Source organism: Aulostomus chinensis, chromosome 20 (assembly GCF_037954235.1).
Source record: "Aulostomus chinensis isolate RoL2024-O1b breed Wild chromosome 20, RoL_Achi_v1.0, whole genome shotgun sequence".
Taxonomy (NCBI): Eukaryota; Metazoa; Chordata; class Actinopteri; order Syngnathiformes; family Aulostomidae; genus Aulostomus; species Aulostomus chinensis.
In genome coordinates this window covers 18,589,987-18,609,421 of record NC_141339.1, presented here as the reverse complement: position 1 = coordinate 18,609,421, position 19,435 = coordinate 18,589,987, and the positions used below count along the sequence as shown (strand labels likewise).

The following is a 19,435-nucleotide window of genomic DNA, read 5'->3' as shown; positions in this document are numbered from 1 at the left end:
CCTTTACATTTTTTTTGTAATTAATCAAACCGTTTCCCTGCCCTCCTTATGACTTTTTCATTCATTCAAAGCACACTGTAAAATACATCTTTGTTCTTTAAGGATTGCACTATCCTTGCATCGAATACGCCGTGAAAGAAGACTCTGTTTCGTCAGTGGTTTCATGGGTGCTGTACGTCAGGGGAGTAGGAGAAAAGGTCTTGATTGATCTAAAAACTTATTATTACTTCGGGAAGCATCCATGCTTGTTCCTTGGCATGTTCAGCTATGACTTTAACAAAGATGCCCCCTAACAGAGAAGGCCCAGGAGATAATACTTGGAGCAAGGGTGTGTGTTTGCCTCTAAAAAAATTAGTCTTGCTAAAGCTTAAGGGTTTCAGGCTCTTAATGTGCTCTTTCATTATCATCATTTTCAACCGAAATGAGTGCTTATCTGCAGGTTTTTAAAATACGATCCCGGTCGACTTGATTGCCTTTCTGTTTTGTTGTTTTGCAGTCTGTTGCTGAACAGCAGGAGTAAGAGTTAGCTCCTCACTGCTGTAAAGTCTGGTTAAATGGATCTTTTTTTGCGTCTCTTTGCATCTGCGGTTTGTTGATCCTGTCAGTTTTGGAGCCTCCCTGCGACACGCTTGGTTTGGTAAATGTGTTTTGTTAGCATAATTGTGTTTCTGGTTTTAACAGTGCCTTGCTGAGCAGGTGACAGATGTGTCTGGGTACAGGCAATGTGCATCATAGCATCACACACATGCGTGAATCCTGCTGTCATTTGCTCAGGGAACTGATGTTGGTTTCACCCCTTCCCTACTGAAGACAAAAGCCAGGTGTTCGTGGGTGTCAGCGGATATGAAGTCCAGTGTGAGAGGGGTATAATTTAAACCTTTTACACTGCAACTCACTGGTGTTGATACTGCACTATATCACTTAGCTGTGTCCGACTTGATCTTCCATGCATTTTAAATGAGTATTGTGTTCGACAAAACCACAAGCTGAGAAGTGTGAGGTAAACACCCCCCTGCGCCGTCTCTCACTCCCCCACAGACACTGTCACTCTTTGTCTCTCACAGGCAGACCCATGAGCCACAAAAACATAGAGGCAGCCAAGTTCCCTTCATTTTGATGGCCCATAACACACACAACATACACACAAAACACACACACACACACACACACACACACACGCACACACGTGTACTTGAACATGCAATACAACTGCTAGCTCCATGACAACAATAATTCCCTTTACATGCTATTATTGCTGACAGTAGCAGACACATTTGCATAAATTGATCTTTCTGCCCAAGACTGTGCTGTTAAGCAGTTTGCATTACGCTGACATCTGATGATTTTATGATACACATGATAAAATACAATATTGCTGACGTAATATTTGTGAGGACTGGACAACAGTAACTTTTAGTGAAAAGAGGAGTTTATTCTCAATTTCCAGTATTGTGTCTATTTTAAATTTTTCCTTCATGCCAGAGTTTGCAGGTGGCACGGTGGTGCAGTGGTCAGCACTGCTGCTTCACAGCAAGAAGGTTCTGGGTTCGAGCCTCGGCTCGGGAATGGGATCTTTCTGTGTGAGTCTCCATGTTCTCCCTGTTCCTGTGTGGGTTCTCTCTGGTACTCCAGCTTCCTCTCACAGTCCAGAGACATCAAGAGGGGACGAGGCTGATTGATACTCTAAATTGACCGTAGGTGTGACTGTGAGTGTGAATGGTTGTCTGTCTCTATGTGTTGGCCCTGTGATGGACTGGTGACCTGTCCAGGATGAACCCTGCCTCTCACCTGAAGGCTGCTAGGATAGGCTCCACCCCCCCGCAACCCTTAACAGGATAAGCAGAAGAAAATGGATAAGATAAGATGAGATAGAACTTTATTGATCCCACAACGGGTACATTTGTGTGTTACCACAGCTCAGGATGGATGGATGGATGCCAGAGTTTGCAGCTTCTTTATTGATATGTTTACCACTTCTCATTTATAATTTCCCTTTTAATCTTCAATTCGGAGCAGGTTCAGAATAGAGTTTTACTTTAAATTTAATGAGACATAACTTTTTCTGGAGCGCCAACTGCAAATTCTTCGTATATACTCAACATTATCTTATTGCAAACAAATGCTGTTCCCTACACTGGAATTCTGACTTAAGTTTTGAGAGAAAAAAGAAGACAGACATCAGTATATACGTGCGTGTGTGTGCGTGTGTGCGTGCGTGCGTGCGCGCGCGCCTGCATAAAATAGAGGATAGAGAAGCTCATAAAACTATCAGCAAAACAGGTTGGAAAAAATTCAGCAGTTTTTCTTTCACATTTGACTGAGAAAGTTTTACATGCTGCATCTCACGGTGCCCCAGACATCAACACCACTCCACTAGGGACACATTTAATCCCTGAATATACGATGACCCTTACAAAACAAACAAAAGGCAGGCATGCATGTAGCTCTGGTGCACCCCTAAGATTTATTCACACTGCCTCCAAAATAGTCGTAAAATGGAACTAAATGGATGCTGTCTGGAGCCCTGTTCTGCAACAGCCACAACTACTACTGCTCAGTACTTTGAATGTAAAAGCTAGCAGAAGAGGGTTTTTTTTAAACATTTTTAATTATAGCTCCACTCCACACTTGAATCTTTATGGCTTTCATTTTTCATATCCCAAAAAGTGCCCCCCTCCCCCCCTTGCTTCTTTAAATGACAACAAAGGCAGCAGTTATCTTAATTGATGGGTTTTTTTGTACACCTTTTTCAGACAGTTATCATCGCCAAACAATCTTGGAACATGATTGTTAAAAATAAAACTTGCCTCATACAACATTTACTTAGTCCATTAAATGAAATTTAGTGGCATTAAAATCTTATTCTGACCAGGGTATAAAAACTGATCCTCCAAAAGCCCCCCCCCCCCCCCCTTTTTTGGAGGTAATTTCTCTCATGGCTCTTGGTAGGCTTTTCTTAATACGATATAGAAGCCCAGAAATACTGCCCATCTTCCATTTCCTGTCCCACTGTGGTCAACGGCAATGTGTCAAGTTCTTGTGCGGCTGTATACTTTAACTGCAATAAAAGCAGTCACAAAGCTTTCATGAAGAGACAACACAATGGATTCCTCATGTCAGATTCTGCAGCATAACTTGGCGTTCAATATTAACACCCAGTGTAGTGGGCTGTTGCACAAATCGACTGTTATTTTAACAACTGTACCTGCAGACCAACAAAACAAGACTTCATGTACCTTTGCCTCTGGCCCTTCTGGCAGAGGAGAGAGAGTACGTATGCTGGCTCTTCATCAAATTTTAAAAGGAACAGGGCCATTTTCTCCTTGCACATCAGGAAATGCACATCATCAGATTTTCCTCTTCCACTGCATCTATATTCATCTTTTTTTTTTTTAACAAATTACTGTTTCATATCAGGGCCCAGGAGCATTGCATGGATGGTAGTTGCTATTTTACTGAGCTAACAAGTTTCACAAGAAAAAAACAGGTCAGTTTCTTTGAGCTTCTGCCAAGCACACCAACTTTATTGGCATTCAAATCAAAGATGGCCAGTCTCACCGTCAGCACGCTCATCTTTGCTAAGTGCCACCATGATTGGCCTCTCCAAATGTGTGTTGTTACTCCACATAATGAGACAGATATCCTCATGAGGGGATACAAACAGAATGGATGGACTGAAAACGTAACCAAGTCTCACCGGCAGAAATGCAACATGACATAAATTAAAACTTGTGGGTTTTTTTTGTTTTGTTTTTTTGCTATGAAAAGTTGACCCACTGCTAAGTCTGTGCACAAGTTTGTAGGCAAACAGCTCCCTCTCGTGGCTAAAGACTGCACTTGCTAGCCAGAGGGACCCTACGCGGGTATCGTGCCTGTGTTTGTGTGTGTACTCACTGAGGTGCAGTGACGTCTCAGTGTGGTAATAGCCGTCTTGCTGCTTCTTTTTCAACATGGAACAAAGATCTACCCGCTCCACTGTTTGGTCTCCAAAGAACCTGAGTGTCACAGAAGAAACGGTGAAACTCGAGAGGGGAGAGCGATGATGCTTCACTTAGTCACTCAACACACATTCAAACGATCCAGATCCGTTTGCGTGGAAAACATTCATACAAGAACACTGAGCTGAAAACCTCACCGCTGATTTTTTTTTTTTTTATTGTAATTGGTTTTCCAAGTCATATTTCTGTTCATATCAAGCTCCTACCTGTTTTTAAAGCTGGAGTAAAGGGTGGGGTCCACATGCTTTATACCCTGAGAAAGAAAAAAGATAAATGCTCAAAGTTATTCCCCTACACATTCATGCTTGACAGTCTCGGATTGGGGAAGCACAAAAGCACCGTCGGGCAGGCGCCAGGCAGGAAAGGATGTTATCGGATGTCAAAAGAGAGAGGAAAAAAGGTTTCATAACCGTCCTTCCTCTGCTTCTCACCCTTCAACCCCCTGCCTCCTTCTGACCACTGCTCATCTCGGTTTATCTTTCACTGCTCTCCCTTCCTCTTTCTTCCTCCCTCATCTATTACACCCATTCCCTTTTTCTACTAGTTTCACCTCTACTTATCTCTTTTCTCCTCCGATTATTACCATACAGAAGCTGCCTCCAACTGAAATAATGAGTTGGCATTTCAATGATTTTTTTTTTTTGGTGTAAGTCTCTGTGTCTTTGCATACCTGAGATCTCAGTTTTGATGCTCTGGACAGCTTCATGATGGTCAAGTGGGGTTCAAACCCTCGATTGTCTCCTTCTAGAAGACCCTGCTCCTCAAAACGACTGCGCAACAATTCTGCAACATACAAATAAAGCTTCAATTCAGATAACTCAGTATGAACACACCGCCCAACCGGAAAATGTGTATAAATTATGTACAGCTACATAAAACATCTACAAAAATAAATAAAAAATCTCATCTGCTGATAAGACTGTAGAAGATGGAGTTTTGCAGTGTGGTACACGTGCTATATTCTGCACACAAACACATTGCGGACGGCGGAGGTCACACGATGGATGTAAATAGACAACTTTTTGCAGCACATCAATATTAATTTGAACAATATCACCTGCTTTTACTGATGAGTGTAAAATCCATCAAAAAGGGCACAAAAAGAGAGGATGGAGAAGGTTGGGGCTTGCAACAACTGGTCATTTGACAACACAGATTAAAAAAAAACAAAAAACGAACAAGGGCATGAACATGCAACCCAGAAAACCCACAAGGGCAGACAAATAGACAAACACGCACGCACGCACGGACACACACACACACACACACCAAATGATGAGGATAAGAGGGAAACCACAGATATTTTTAGAGGAGCTCATCACAGAGAGAAAGGTTAGTACATAATCAATAACTGATGGAGGGAGCAGACATGAGAGGAGAGTCCGACGCCCTCCTTCATCCTTACTTTGTTCTTGCAACAACAAAACGCACGTTATCACTGTCATCTTTTGTTTTGTTGTTTCGTACAACAATTGCAGTAGCGAGCAAGGTCGCACAAGGAGTTCAAGAGTGCATCTACGAGCCGGACGTACTCTTGATTTAGGTTGTCGTTCTAATACTTTCTGAACTTGTCAACTTCAGAACTGCTGTTGCTTGTTCTTTAAATACATTTCTAAGGAAGAAAAAAAAAACACAAAAAAAGTGGCAGTAATAAATCATAACGCTGACGTTTACAGAGTAAACTGTTCACAGTTCATGTAACACCCAAAAAGGGTTCATTTACAGAAACAGAAGAAAACTAGGACTTCTGGTAGGTGAATCATTAAACATTTTTGAAGCTCTTCTAATCATTTTTCACGGGAGATACTTCTTTTTCCCAGTCCTGTAACTGTGTTTATGAGATAGTTCAGCTGGCATAATGCCTGATTAAAAATAAAATTTAAAAAAAATCACAGTCCCAATTTTGTCTCTGCACAGAGGTATGAGACAGTGACAAGTGGACGCACACGTTTCTTTCTTTACACTGCAAATCAAGAAACGTGTGTCTGTAAAGTTTACAGCCACGACTGACAGGACGATGTTGGGATGCAAAGGGGTGAAAGTTTCCAGTACATTCTCATGAGAATGCCGTTACAATTTGAGGAATTTTTACTTATTCTATCGCAAGAGTTGGAAGATTTTCATGGGAATTATAAGGGAATCAGTAGGAATTAACATAGCACATCTCAACATACGGAGTGGATCACATGTGAATACATTTTTCACATGTTCATTATTTGTTGTTGTGTCTTTGTGTACAATCCAATATCAGATTAAGCCGATATCATGGATTGAAACCGGATAAGATTGGAGCACTTTCACTGTGTGCAAGCGTCGCAAGAGCAACGGGGTGAGAATCCGCTTAAAAATGTTGGCTTCATGTTGTTACCAAAGGCGCAACACAAAGACTTGCACGCAAATGCTTCTGAATAAACCCCCCACACATGCGCAGACGTAAAACCATTATTTTACTAAATCCACTTATCCAAGTAGAAGTAAAGGTCAGTACAGGTGACAGCCTCCTTCAACTGGAGTATATTTGTCTGTTTTATTATTCAAGACTTTAGTACAAGTTAAACCAAATTGGTGCCTATTTACAGCCATTACCTCTGTGGAGAGCAGCTCCTTGGGTCCATCTACAGTCACTTTCACCGTTGATTCCGCAACATGACGGTCAAATTGACCCCATCATCATGACTCTTGGCTTGCTTAAAGAACCACACAACACTGGCTTTACGCTCGTCTCATCATGTGAATTCAAGAAGGCACTGTCACCCTGTTCTGTTTCTGTCCGTACAGAAAGTTGAGAGTAACATTGCAAAGCCACATGTGACCAAAGTCTGGATTAGATCACCTATGACCTTGGGAAAATGAGACTTAATTGACAGTAACAACCCAGAATAATATACTTGACAATTTCTTAAATTTTCATATCGAAGCTTCTACGACGTCAAGCGTCACCCTGTTAATGTGACCTAAAAGATTAAAACTCCCTCAGAGCTCCCCTCCAAAACATCGCAATAAAGATGAATTAACATGCTATAAATAAGACTTCTCTTCTAAAATATTGACACCAAAAAAAAGTAAAAAGACAGGGAAAGTAGAGAGCTGAACATCACTGACCTGCCAGGCTGTCCAGAGTGTGTCTGTGCTGTCCCGGGGCCAGCCCAACAAACACTACCTCCTTCCTGAAATGACTGATCCCTGAGAAGGGCAGCACCAGGTCCTGCCTACCCAGCAGTTGGGCCAATGAGGGCTCGACCTGGGCCAGCAAGGTTGCCGCCCTAAAAGGAAAAACACATGAATATGCACACACACACACACACACACTCATGCCACATCACAATTTAATCCTCTCGCTTCCTCCCGCTCATATTACATAACAAGAGAATCCGGTGATTACTAATGTCACAATCTTCTACTTAGTGTAGATTAAACGTCACCATCACCATACAACACACATTCCATGGCTGGATGTCTTCTTGAGTTCTGCTGGAGACGTCTCAAAGCCGTAGCCTTGGTTTTAAGTTTCATATTTATGAAATACAAGTCAGCTCTCAATTTATGCCAAACGGGTCATGGCTTAACCCACAGAGTGACGATAATAATTATAAAAATAATGATGTGAGCTTGTAGCGTTTCTCTTCATTGATAGAACTAGTCTTTTTAATTCTCACCAAGGAATTTCACATAGGATTATTTTATGATGATGAAAGTGGTGCATCAGATCATACACACAGTCCATATATAAATCATCAATGCACAAACTACAAGTACATCCAGATAACACACACCTCTGGTAAAGGGAGGAGTCTGGATACGGAATATCTAGAATCTGTCGTCAAGTTTCCTCTCGACAAGATGAAACAGGTATTCCAGATCCAGAATAGCAATTCGGTACCCAAAGTGTTTCTTTCAACTTTTTTTTAAAAGTGGACCCAATAATCTAATCTAACTGTTGGTTACTTGTTCTTTGCAACATTAGCCCTCTTTCCACCACATTTGATCACAATCCCTTTATGTTTTCTTGGTATATCCTGATAAAAAAAACAACATACATGCTGGTGATTACATTACTTCCTTAGAGGAGCCTATGGTCATTAACATTTCCTGCTACAGGTTTAAAGAATCATTTTAAATGGAATTGAACACGTTTTAGAGATAAACAAGTCTATTCTGACTCATCCGAATCTGCACACTGAACCACTGTCCTTTTCACCAGTACTCCTAGGAGCTTTGAGAGGAGGCAGTAAGACAGAAACTGTATCAGTCACAACATGTTGGTAATTAGTCACAGCAGAACACTGCATCCCTGTTCTCAGTTTTCCTTTAGTCTGGGAACATTCACTTCTGCTACAAACACCAGCAGCATGACTTCGTTTAGCTATCTGATGGATTACATGATAATATTAACGTTCAACAGAGAAAAGAATTATTGTGGTAGTAAAGTAATTTGAATGGTGCTGGGGTTTTTTTTTTATCCTGTAGAAAATAAGATAAGAGAAAGTGGACATTTTATTTTTCTTCTAAATCCCAAATGACACGAGCACTCAGTGACTGGAGAGAGAGAGAGAGAAAGCAGGTCTGTGTTCAGATATGTCACCAAGCTGATCAATGTACCTGCATTTCCAAATCAATAGACATTGACTGCAACATTTGGCATTCATATAGCCACGCGCATTCAATAGTACTGATCCACCAGGCGGAAGCATTGGATTACATTCTGTTTGAGACGTTGAACTTTTCCTCTCTCTGCTGGCTCAACCTTTACTGTTTGACATTTAAATACAGACATGTTTGTGTGTGTGTGTGTGTGTGTGTGCGTGTGTGTGTGTGTGTGTGTGTGTGTGGGGCTCAGGTGCTGTGACGTTTTGGGCGCTCAATTTCATCTCGGGCAAAAACGAGAACTCTGCAGAGTTTTTTAAAGCAACTTTCAGCCTCGAAATTCATCATGAAAACCGAATTTGGTCTGAACTACAGACGGGCTGATCTACAGAATCAAAGGCTAACATTTTCATCCCTGTGTGAGGACAATGTAGAAGCTATCATTTCAACATAAGCTGTATGTTTGTTGACAACAAGAGGCAGAGTTGACATCAACTATATGTATACTGGGGAACCCATACGGTACCATGTGCATCAGAACACAGGCTGAGCTGGTTGTGTGTGTGTTGTCATGTGCACCCACTCACTGGTTGACTTGTTCTTGAGTGGCGAGATGAGTCACTAATAGCGTGATGTGAAGAGTTGGGACGGGGATCATGGCTTTGGCCAATCTGGGCTCCTGTTCAAGCACCGCCTCTTGGATTTCTTTTACAGCTGAGCTGATCTGTCATTGGACAAAATTTGTTTTCATCATCAGTAGTTGTGATTAAGTGAAACAGCTGCTGCTGTTGTTGAATTCGGTGCGCGGTGGAGCGCCACTCGGGCGACAGGTTGCTGCAAGTGAAGTGTAAAGAAAAAGAGAGGCAGAGACAGCGGTGCATGGACAAAGAGAATTTTAACAACACAGTTTGTTTTTGCCCAACTTTCAGTTTTGGCTCTTCAAGTGAAAAAAAATCTGGGGACTTGCAATCCAGAGGGAACAGAGTTCCCTTCATAGAAGGGAGAATTCAAGTGGAACATCACGGTTTCTCTATTGACTTTAATGATGGGCAGGTGAAGTTGGATCCGGCAAAAGTAATATGCAACCATGGGTTGTCATGGACTACGTAAGCTAAGTGGCTGCACTCATTTATCACCTGAACGTCACTGGTACAAGGAAAACAGAAGAGTAAAACAAGCTCCACGTGGCGTCTGAGTGGGATCTTATTTGCAGCAAGCTAGCAGGAATAAACCTCATAACACTATTAGTATCACAATCAAATTAAGAAATGGTCCAAAATAACCATACTGTACTTCATATTTGATTATTTTCTTTTTTCCGTACTTGGAACTTAGAAACAAAATCAACTCCGGAACAACAAGTTCTCCTTCATCTGACGCTCCTGCCGTCTTCATCCATGCCCGCTCCAATCACATTACTTTGTTAGAAAGCAGGATTTAAGAGATCACATGAGAATCTGCCTGCGCATCTTTGTGACACAGCCTGCAGGGCCTGAACATAGCTCCACGGTAGAAGCAGTCTCTACCAACACACACAGCTCACGTCAAGTCAGATATCGCTATTCCACCCAACTGTTCCCTGCAAGTGTTTTTACAGCAGCGTACACGCGGCTTCGCTATTGTTAAAAACGCAGATTTGAAGGAGACCTGAAAGCAACTGAGCCCTGTTGTTCACATTTCAGCCAACAAATCAAACCAGCTCTTCTAAACAACAAGTACAGTACATATAATTTTCTGAAGGCTGCACTCCGAGGATATTTGTTTTGTTATGGCCCTTTCTATGTATTTGGGACCACCTATTTTGATGTGCTGAATGTCAATTTAATAAACTTTTTCAGTTACAAACAAAGAAGAAATAGTTTAGTCAACCACTGTTAAATCACATGATGCAATTTATGTCTTTGTTTGTTTTTGTTTGCCCTGCAAGAACATACCAAACAGTGACCTCTCAACTGAGGTACGCACCAAACCTGGACTTTTGTCTGTGTCACACCCTTAACACTCATCTTTGGTCAAACTCTATAGGAGATAGTAGGGTTCCTACGCCTCTGGGTTCTCCCAACAATAGCAGGAAAATAGAGGCTGGTGTTTCGTAATCGCCGAGATCACGAATAATAATACACTTTAAAGAATCTAACATCTGTGATTCAACACGGCAAACAAAGAACATTTTAACAATCCACAATTTGTAATAAATATAATAAAATAAGGCATCAAATTCTAGAACGAGGCCTTTAAATACTCTAAAGTACGCCCTTTTTAAAAAAAAATTTTACCTGTGTGTTAGTGATGGGGATGGAGACAAAGTAGTTGGGTCGCCGGTTGTCTTTCTTTTTTTTCTTTTTGTCTGCATCTTCCTCGCTGTCCACTCGCGCTCCACTGTCCCCCCTCTTCCTCTTCTTCTGGCTTGATTCTTGGTTGGGGACTGGACAAAAGCATGAGGCATGAACTCAATGACAAGTTCATTTAAAACAGGATTCCTCTGCCTGAGCAACACATTTGCAAAGATCAACGCCTTTTTTACTTCTCAGCATGCAAACACAGAAGAGCCTGCTAGCAGACTGAGGGGATATCTGCTGAATATGACCAGTGACGCCACCTTTAGGCTGGTAAATGTAAGTTCAACCATCCGATGGTAGTAAGAAAATGAAGAATGAACGTACATCCCAGCTCCTTCCATGCAGCAGGGCTGGTCAGAGCAAACGGAAGCTGCAACAGTAAACTGTCAGATGGTTCAGGTGACTTGAGCTTTTTCTTCATCAGCTTCCTCTTCTCCCTCCTCCTCTTCCTCTTCATATTCTTCTCACACGATCCTTTGGGGGTTGAAAGTGGGATGTAACAGCATACGAGCAAACACACAAGTACAGAACTTTACTCTTTTAGTGCACCTACGCCTGTGGTAACACTTTCGACCTCTTACTTTTACTTCTATCAGCCACAGACAGTTAAGTTTAGAAACCCCTCAGCAACTCACTTGACACTTTGGAGGAATCAGTCAACCCTTGTGGAGTCTCCACCATCTCCTTCAACTCTTCATCCTCTGGAACTTTCTCGTCTTGGGCTAAATCTTCATTTCCACCACCCTCAGCATCGTCGTCGTTGTCATCTGAGGTAACGGCAGCGGTCTCTTCCCCGTAGACGATGCTGACAGGCTCCATGTCACTCACAGCAAGCGCATACAGACGGGACTAAAGACAGAAGGGATTACATAATCCTGATATTTTTTGTAGACATGGCGGTCGGCGTGAATTCTGTAGTTCCAAGACTTTTCGGACTGTTACCTTGAGATTGATCCGATGTGCAGGAGGAAAAAGTGGGTTCACCTTAGGGCGATAACTGATAGAATTGTGATGCAGCCTTAAAACTGACCGCTCGCTGACAGTAAAACTCTTCGGGACACAAAGATTTCTGTAACACGTCGATCTGAGGTTCGATACGACGCGACTGGAGAGCATGACACACTCCCGTTTGACAAAGTTTTGCAAAAAGTTGACTGTAGTTTCACGTTGAGGAACATAGGGATAGCATCACTCGTTAATGACAACGTTAGCTCCTGTTAGCAAGAACACAAATGTGACCCACAAAATAGTCCTCAGCTCATTTTTGCGCACTTAAAAATTAAACCCTCCACCCTGACAGTGACACCTGTTGAAATGAATCAATCAGACATGTTGCGGAACATCTGTTGAGGCTGCTAACTATTAGCTTTCCGTCACCGAGCCGAGTCGTTAAAACTACCGGAAGTATCATATTTTTAAGCAAGTTTTTGTCGGTCGACCCAGAACGCTCGTGTCAGTCACTTATTTAAGGAAAGAACAACAACAAAAAAAGAACAAACGATGAAAAACAGGATCTACTTTCACTCTTTTCAGGATTACCGCTGACCGGAATCCCCGTCTGTTTGTAAACAGTCATACTTCCGGTTAAGATTTTTTTCTGAATAAAAGCTGCCATTTTTCAGAATAAAAGCAAATGTGACGTCGCTGTATGTACAGTAAGGTAAGAACATGAATTAAAAAAATAAAACACTGAAAGCCAATATCACAACACCAAAATCCTTTTTGTGTAAGAAATATAAGCAGCCTTCCTTGCAGGATATTGTTTTGGCATTAATAATCTGGACTAATTGTTTTTTGATATACTTTAGTGTGGCGAGGTTCAAAGGTCTTAATATGATATAGAACCTGAAATTGGCGTAACCAATAATAGACAGTGAATTCTGATCCAATTTATACTTGTGTAGGATTTGGAGTTCCTGACTTTTGATCATAATCATGATGTGTGATTTTTTTTTTAAATCCCAGAGAAACAGACACAGATATTCCCACATGTACTTTATGCAAAGTATATATTTTGTCAGTGAAACCATCATAAACTTCAGAAATATTCATCTCCAAACAAAGCTGTTTAAACAACATTGTGCTCTAAACAACACTTAGTGTCTGCATTACTCACCATTTTTGTACGCTATTTACACAGTATTTTGATCAGGTCCATCTACTTACTATGTGTTTTGGACCCTATAATAACTGACTCTGCATTCTTATGGGATATTTTAAACTCAGACTGGCAGAAGACTACATTGGAGGAGACTAAGTTCTTGGTCCTGTCATATAGTGGACATTTCGTCACAATAACATCACAAATATCAAAGTTGAGTAAGTAAGTACAGTAAGTCCCCCCTCAATACAGTAAAGGATTTAAAGAAAATAAATTATCCAAGACTTCATACAAGTCGCTGGTGTCACATACAAGGTAATGACACTATGTAACTCCAGAAATTCGGCAGCAGAAAATGTGTCAAAGTTTCCCCGACTCTGCAAAAGAACAGTGCACATGAGGTAAATGATTTTCAACCAGAACAACGTAAATATTCAGCCTGCGCATCACTTTCCAAATCACTCCTTCCATTTTTTTTTAAAGAGGTCAACTAAACATGTCTTCTTTTTTTTTTAACCGACAAGCTGCTAATGGTCCATCACAAATGAATTTATTTTTGATACATTTCATCATAACATCAACAACACTGAAACACCTACTTATTTCCAGATCTTGAAAGACCGGCTCTCGTAGCCACTGCTCCTTGTACTTCCATGAATTCTGTACTGCTGTAATTTGTTCCATATCTCTTTGGCGGCTGAGTCATTCTGCTGACATTCCAGTAACCCAGATATCGTCTGGTGGTAGAAAACAGAGACTTGCGAAACAACGTTCTTGCTATCTATGGATGCTTTGGGCACGGGTCTAGGCTCACGAAAGTGGTGCATCAACACCAGAATGATGGGTTTATCACCTGCAGACACCAAAGGCAAAGAGGACATGAGATAGGAGCGCGACGCTGTTCATATTAAAAGACATGTTTTTTTTTATGTTAGCAAGAAAACAGAAAAGAAAGAAATTTAATTGTCATTGTGAAGTTGCGAAATATTTACATGTTTTATGTTTGAAAAACATAAATTTCTTTTTGTATACAAATGCCACATAAAATCTTGTAAAAGTACACATGTACAAGTACAGATGCATGTAGGAAACGGCTCTCTTACTTTTAACATTCGCCATGGCAGCGTCAACATCTGAATCCATACGTGAAGTGATCGGACAGAAGACAATAACGACGTCATGATCGCCACTGCTTTCAAGCAGCCGAAAATCTTTAGTCTCCACTTTGCCGAGCAACTGATGATCGGCATTAAAGGTCGAGCTGCACACAACCTTCTTGTACCTCACTGTGTCACCATTGAGCGCTGCTGTGCAGACAAAACAAATTCATACATTTAAGAGAATACAGTGAACTTGAAAGGAGAGGGAATCTTTTAAAGCTGTTCAGCCTAAATAGTTCAAACTAGAGAGTGAGTGAATGAATGGATGAATGCTCGTCAAGCTTGTACCTGCACTCAATTCTTTGGAAAACGCAATAAAGAAAAGTTGGTCACAAAAAAAACAAAAACATCCTTTAAACATTGTTCTGAACCTTTAATGGCTTGCCGGTCTTGATGTGTTGCATCCCAGGGATTAAGTGAAGGGTTATATCGTGATGCTCTCTGTGAGGAGCTGCTAGCTTGACCAGCGTTGACCATCATGTCACCATCATGGCAGGAATCTGTCACATAAAGTGATGTAATGACAGGCTTCAGATGTCATGACTAACCTTTGGGTTTGGAGCGCTGATTCAACATCTACACAAGTGTGGAAACATTTACTTTAATTTATGCTCATCAGTTAGGAAACACAAACTTTCAAATCAGATAAATTAGATTGACTGTACCTGCTTCCGAAATGATCTGACATAGTTTCAAGTTTATAAGGCCTCAAATAAAACGAAACAGTTTTATTTGCTGCCCCTTAAATCCTAATTTCATCCTATTCTTTAAGTTTTATGCTACAAAATACTACATATTTAAAACCGAATATTGCATATCGCTGTCAAGCTTGTACCAGCACTCAATTCGTTGGAAAGTGCAATAAAAAAAACACACCAAAAAAAAAACAACGACAACAAAACTTTAAAACATTGTTCTGAACCTTTGCTGGTGTGCCGGTCTTGATTTTTCACGTCCTCCAGTAGATTAATATGAGCGTCCAGGAAGGTGTGGATCTCATTCACGTGGTTCCTCAGATCCTTCAGGATGTTGAGATAATCAACCACGACCCCACTGCTGTTTAGAGCAGCTGGAGGCAACGTTCCGTTTGCGATGCAAATTAAAAGACAACAGAAGTTACACTGTATTTTCAATTTCTGCAGCAACAACAGAAAGTTGGTATCGACCCTGCACATACCCCCTAAAGTCTCCAGAGGGAGGAAATCCTTCAGTTCTCTCAGGACCAACTTGATCGGTTTCTGAAACAAAATGGAACGAACCCATTTAATTTTCACATTATATAATCATTCATGTCAAGCACACAAAACAGTTATGTGCAATTCAGAATTGTAATGTAACCTAAAATGACTAAATCTAATCTGAGCTATGAAGCTGGATTTGTGAGCTTACCTGTTGGTGTATAATTTCAAATACTTGCTTTCTCATTTTGAGTTGTGTTTTTTTAGGGAACAGCTCTAGCAGGTCCTCCCGGGACAGATTCTGGAGATCTGAATCCGTTTCATAACCTGCATCTGTAAACGCGGACGAGCGATCGGGCTTAGAACGATTTTAACAGCTTACAACACTGCAAAATTTGAATTCCCAATGTTGTATTTGAATTGTCTACCAGACAGGCAGACAGAAAAGACCACTGCCTCACTGTCAGTGCCTGTAAAAGTGATCTCATGCACTCTATGTTCTCATTTTGTTTAGGTCACCATCACTAAAGTGACTTACTTTGCAGTTCATTGGCTACTTCTTGGTATTGCTTGCTTATTTCTCTCAGTAGAGCAGACATGGCTTCACCTGCATGAAAAGAAGATGCAAGCATTACCAGCACATCTCGGCTTTTTCTTTGTTAAATATCTGTTGCTTTATGAAGGTAATTTTGTCCAATCTGTTCCTAATATTTTGCTCATCCCATTTGTATGATTTAGTAATGACAAATAGAAACAGAGACTGAGGACAGCCTCCAAAATGACCACTGAAATACATCAACACCTCTAAGACTGGTTCGGCGTCATCAACCTCATGGAGCCACATTTATGGGACGATTGTAAAATAACGGATAATTAACCTACCAAGAAAGTATTTCTTCTTCATGCAGTATAAACAAGAAGGGTTTTCTTCTCTTGACTTAGATAACCACGTTCTAAATAAACGCTGTGGTGTGAGATCGAAGAAAAAAAAGAGAGTATTTTCGCTTTATTTTACCTTCGAGGACGTTAACAGCGACCCTCCTTTTACAGTCAAAAGAAAGTGAAACTTACCGACGAGGGCTGCCTTGTCATCCAAGCGTGTGACGTCATTTCAAAAACCCATTGGCTGCTTCCGCCCTCTTCTCACACGTGACACTGACCGACGCAGTATAACGAGTAATAATACCGTTCTTTACAGCGATATTGACTATTATTTGACTATAAAACAAGAGGAGATGCAACTTGTTTTTTTTTTAAACAGCAATAATGATGACGTATATCGAGTTGTTCCCAATACCTTATCATAGAGGACGAGATGGGAAGTGAAACACTTCTCTTCTATTTTCCCCTGAAATGGTGCCAGTGTACCTTCATTCATTAAACCTCGTTCATGAAGCGTTGACAAACTTGCTTTAAGTTCTGGAATTCTTGTTCTTGACAAGTATTTATTTTTCTTTACACCCCAATTCAGTCTCACAGAAAGGAAGCAAAGCCCGCTGGGTATTTTTGTAAGCCTTTGGCTTCTGACATCTGTTGTGTTCCTCTCATAACTTGAAGTCTTTGCAGGCCTGTGGGATTGACAGTTACAGGAGGTACACAATCGGTGTCAGAAGCAAAGAGTCAACAACAGGCTGGGCATCCTGTCTGTAAGACTGGGACGAAGTGCATTTCATGAATGAGGCCCAATTTAGCAACTTTAGGTGTCTGGAGCATCTTTCCTCGCTCACTGAAACACAAACCCACGTTTTTCTTTTCTTTTCCTCTTTACTTTTGAGCTAATTTAAATCATTCTGTGAGTTCGGTCCCTCTTTTCTCCAGGCTGGTAACAACTGGTGACTGATCCTGAAATCAACTCAGTCTGGGTGTCGGAAGATGAACTCCACCCAGGAGTAAACAGGGCTCGTGTGCCAGTTTCAAACCCAGCATATTTCGATAACTCAATAAGTCCGGATTTTGTTTTATATGAAAACTACACTCGTTGAGTGGTTGGTTTTGATGGATGAAGTCAGTTATTCTTCATTACTTCTACTACAAGTCTAACAGATGTACACTGGTGGCTCACTGTGACAGAGAAAAAGGTAAGACTCCTGGAATTATACATAGTTTGCTGTTTAATAATATGAGATCAAATGCATTTAAAAAAAACCCAATTTGATACGTGTGTTTGGATTAAAGATGTAAGCTACATTACATATAAAGAGGATGAATTCAACTTGCTTTATTCCTAATTTGAGCGTTGCTTTGTCACTTTATTCTTTCATAAGAAACAGAACATTTAGATCAGCAACTTTGTGTATAGATGAACCAGCAGGGGGCAGTGTTGTGCAACTTTTGCTACCACTTTGCAGCCTCTTAACCAGTTGAGGTAACACAGTGCCACCCATGAATGCATTTTGTAGCCATTTGTAAAATAATACTCTCCATCCTCTGTGGGTGTATCGATGTTTGGAAAGCAATAAGACACCAGTAGTCAGCAGTTCAGAAAACCAAATCATCATCTAAAATTGGAATCATTTCTAGTGTTGCCTGAAGAACCATATTAAATTAAATTAAATGAAGATTAAAAAAAGGGCAATATATTTGGGTGCTGGATGTGTTTTTGCCTCCCAGTGAAGAATATCTCCACCAAGTCAGCCTGAAATCTGGACTCACTGCAGTTTTGAGAGTAAGAGGGTTTAATAAAGTACTGTTGAAACTCTGCCAACTCAAACCATAGACATTATGTCCATGTCGCTCGCTCTCTTTCCCCTCACCTGGCTGAGGCAGATTTCTGCCCTCCTTAATGTTCCTGGGTTATTTTTAGTCACCAAGTACATGCTTATTAGGAAATGTTTGATTTTAAACTAGATTTAACTTTTGCTGTGATTTGCAACTGTATCAATATGTTTCTTCCCTGGACTTGACATTGTATGACCATCATTTCAGATTCCGATTCATCAAGATTAGACCCAGCACTGATGGCACGAAAGATGAATGTATTTTTGTACATGTTGATATTTGTTTCTCCGGCCAAGTTCAATCGAAATAAAAAACCATGTACAGTAAACTATGAGCGTATGGTCATGAATGTGAGTCATTTGCTCTTCTTTTCTCATGCTTATCTGCGAGTTTGGACCATCCTACCAGAAGCATTTTTGTGTCACAACAAGTGACACGAACAGCAAGTTAGTCCAGACTATTTTTAGGGGCAGATCTCTCCTTGAACAAGCTGAGTGGCTGAGACAACTCCTGTACATGTCTCCATGTAAAACGCTGCGTGTGTGTGTGTGTGTGCGTGTGTGTGTGTGTGTGTGTGAGACTCTGTAGTGTAGCGCTTTCCCTCTGATGACAGTCAAAGTCAGCTTGTGAAAGTAAAAACTGCTCTTCATCTGCTTAACAGTGTGCATGGGTGGCTACAGTGGCTTTGATATTAGATTTCATCTTTGAGGCCTCTTCAGTGCCATCTTTGAACTCAACACAAACATTACTTGTATCAACGAAGAGATAAAGCGTTGACACGCACAGTTTTGATATCTTTATAGCAGCTTTTTAATAATTTCTAGTACAAACACACTGAACAAAGTTGTATTACCGTATGCATTTTTTCATGATCTAATATGATCATATTTATTCTTTAATAAATGAATCTTTTCTTATCTTATCTTATCTCATCTTATCTTGTTCACAGGTCTTCATGAGTTTTAGCTGTTAGCTGTAAGCTGCAGCAATCTTAGGCCAGAAGATGGTAACACAAGTGTATCTCTTTTTCTTTTACAAATTATGCTGGGATGCTGACAGAGATGTTCAAGTGATGATTTGGCCTTGAGCTTATTTTATTTTATTTTTTTTTAGATCATGCCAAGTCTGCACTGCTTCAGCAAATTTTAATTTGGAGCCAACAGTTAACACAAACTGATGCCTCGCTTGCTGGTTTCACTCGCCGGACCTAGCTACACTTAACAAGTTTGCTTTAGATGTGTTTGAATTTTCATTAGGCTTAACAGGTTTGTTTTTTTTAATGAGTATTTTGAAAGTGAAAGAGATCTCTAATAAAAGCGGTGGGCTCAAAGTGTTGCAGGCAAGATTGCGTCAACAC

General features: G+C 40.8%; 2 protein-coding genes across 7 annotated transcripts in view; both read right to left on the bottom strand.

The window, feature by feature from the left end:
- Positions 1-12,490, bottom strand: part of akap7 (A kinase (PRKA) anchor protein 7) — a 43,870-nt gene extending 31,380 nt beyond the window's left edge. For both annotated transcript variants that reach the window (XM_086189862.1, XM_086189863.1), the window contains exons 1-9: positions 11,864-12,490; positions 11,557-11,770; positions 11,246-11,395; positions 10,859-11,007; positions 9,170-9,306; positions 7,101-7,261; positions 4,669-4,781; positions 4,205-4,251; positions 3,895-3,995 (exon numbers count right to left, since the gene is read on the bottom strand). In XM_086189862.1, the coding sequence (XP_086045988.1) occupies positions 3,895-3,995; positions 4,205-4,251; positions 4,669-4,781; positions 7,101-7,261; positions 9,170-9,306; positions 10,859-11,007; positions 11,246-11,395; positions 11,557-11,770; positions 11,864-12,037 (1,246 nt within the window). In that variant the 5' untranslated portion in view covers positions 12,038-12,490. The remainder of the gene's footprint in view (positions 1-3,894; positions 3,996-4,204; positions 4,252-4,668; positions 4,782-7,100; positions 7,262-9,169; positions 9,307-10,858; positions 11,008-11,245; positions 11,396-11,556; positions 11,771-11,863) is intronic.
- A 399-nt stretch (positions 12,491-12,889) lies between these two features.
- LOC147243129 (uncharacterized) lies at positions 12,890-16,478 on the bottom strand. 5 transcript variants are annotated; one of them, XM_086189609.1, is made up of 9 exons: positions 16,243-16,364; positions 15,899-15,967; positions 15,572-15,693; positions 15,360-15,420; positions 15,105-15,251; positions 14,554-14,682; positions 14,126-14,329; positions 13,622-13,875; positions 12,892-13,399 (listed from the first exon to the last, which is right to left on the bottom strand). In XM_086189609.1, exons 1-8 carry the CDS (start codon positions 16,262-16,264, stop codon positions 13,622-13,624), a joined length of 1,008 nt encoding a protein of 335 aa, XP_086045735.1. In that variant the 5' UTR covers positions 16,265-16,364; the 3' UTR covers positions 12,892-13,399. The 5 variants fall into 5 exon arrangements, with proteins under 5 accessions (XP_086045733.1, XP_086045730.1, XP_086045731.1 ...); XM_086189607.1 differs by lacking the exon at positions 16,243-16,364 and adding an exon at positions 16,432-16,478 and having other exon boundaries at positions 12,890-13,399; positions 15,105-15,420; XM_086189604.1 differs by having other exon boundaries at positions 12,890-13,399; positions 15,105-15,420.
- Between the last annotated feature and the right edge of the window lie 2,957 nt (positions 16,479-19,435).

What these genes read in the sequence shown, in the direction of transcription:
- LOC147243129 (XM_086189604.1), bottom strand. Translation starts at nt 16,264, where the DNA reads ATGAAGAAGAAATACTTTCTTG. An exon ending in TTGAAATTATACACCAACAG is followed by an intron (nt 15,421 to 15,571) that starts GTAAGCTCACAA and finishes ATTTTGTTTCAG; the next exon opens with AAACCGATCAAGTTGGTCCT. An exon ending in TGCCATGGCGAATGTTAAAA is followed by an intron (nt 13,876 to 14,125) that starts GTAAGAGAGCCG and finishes TGGTGTCTGCAG; the next exon opens with GTGATAAACCCATCATTCTG.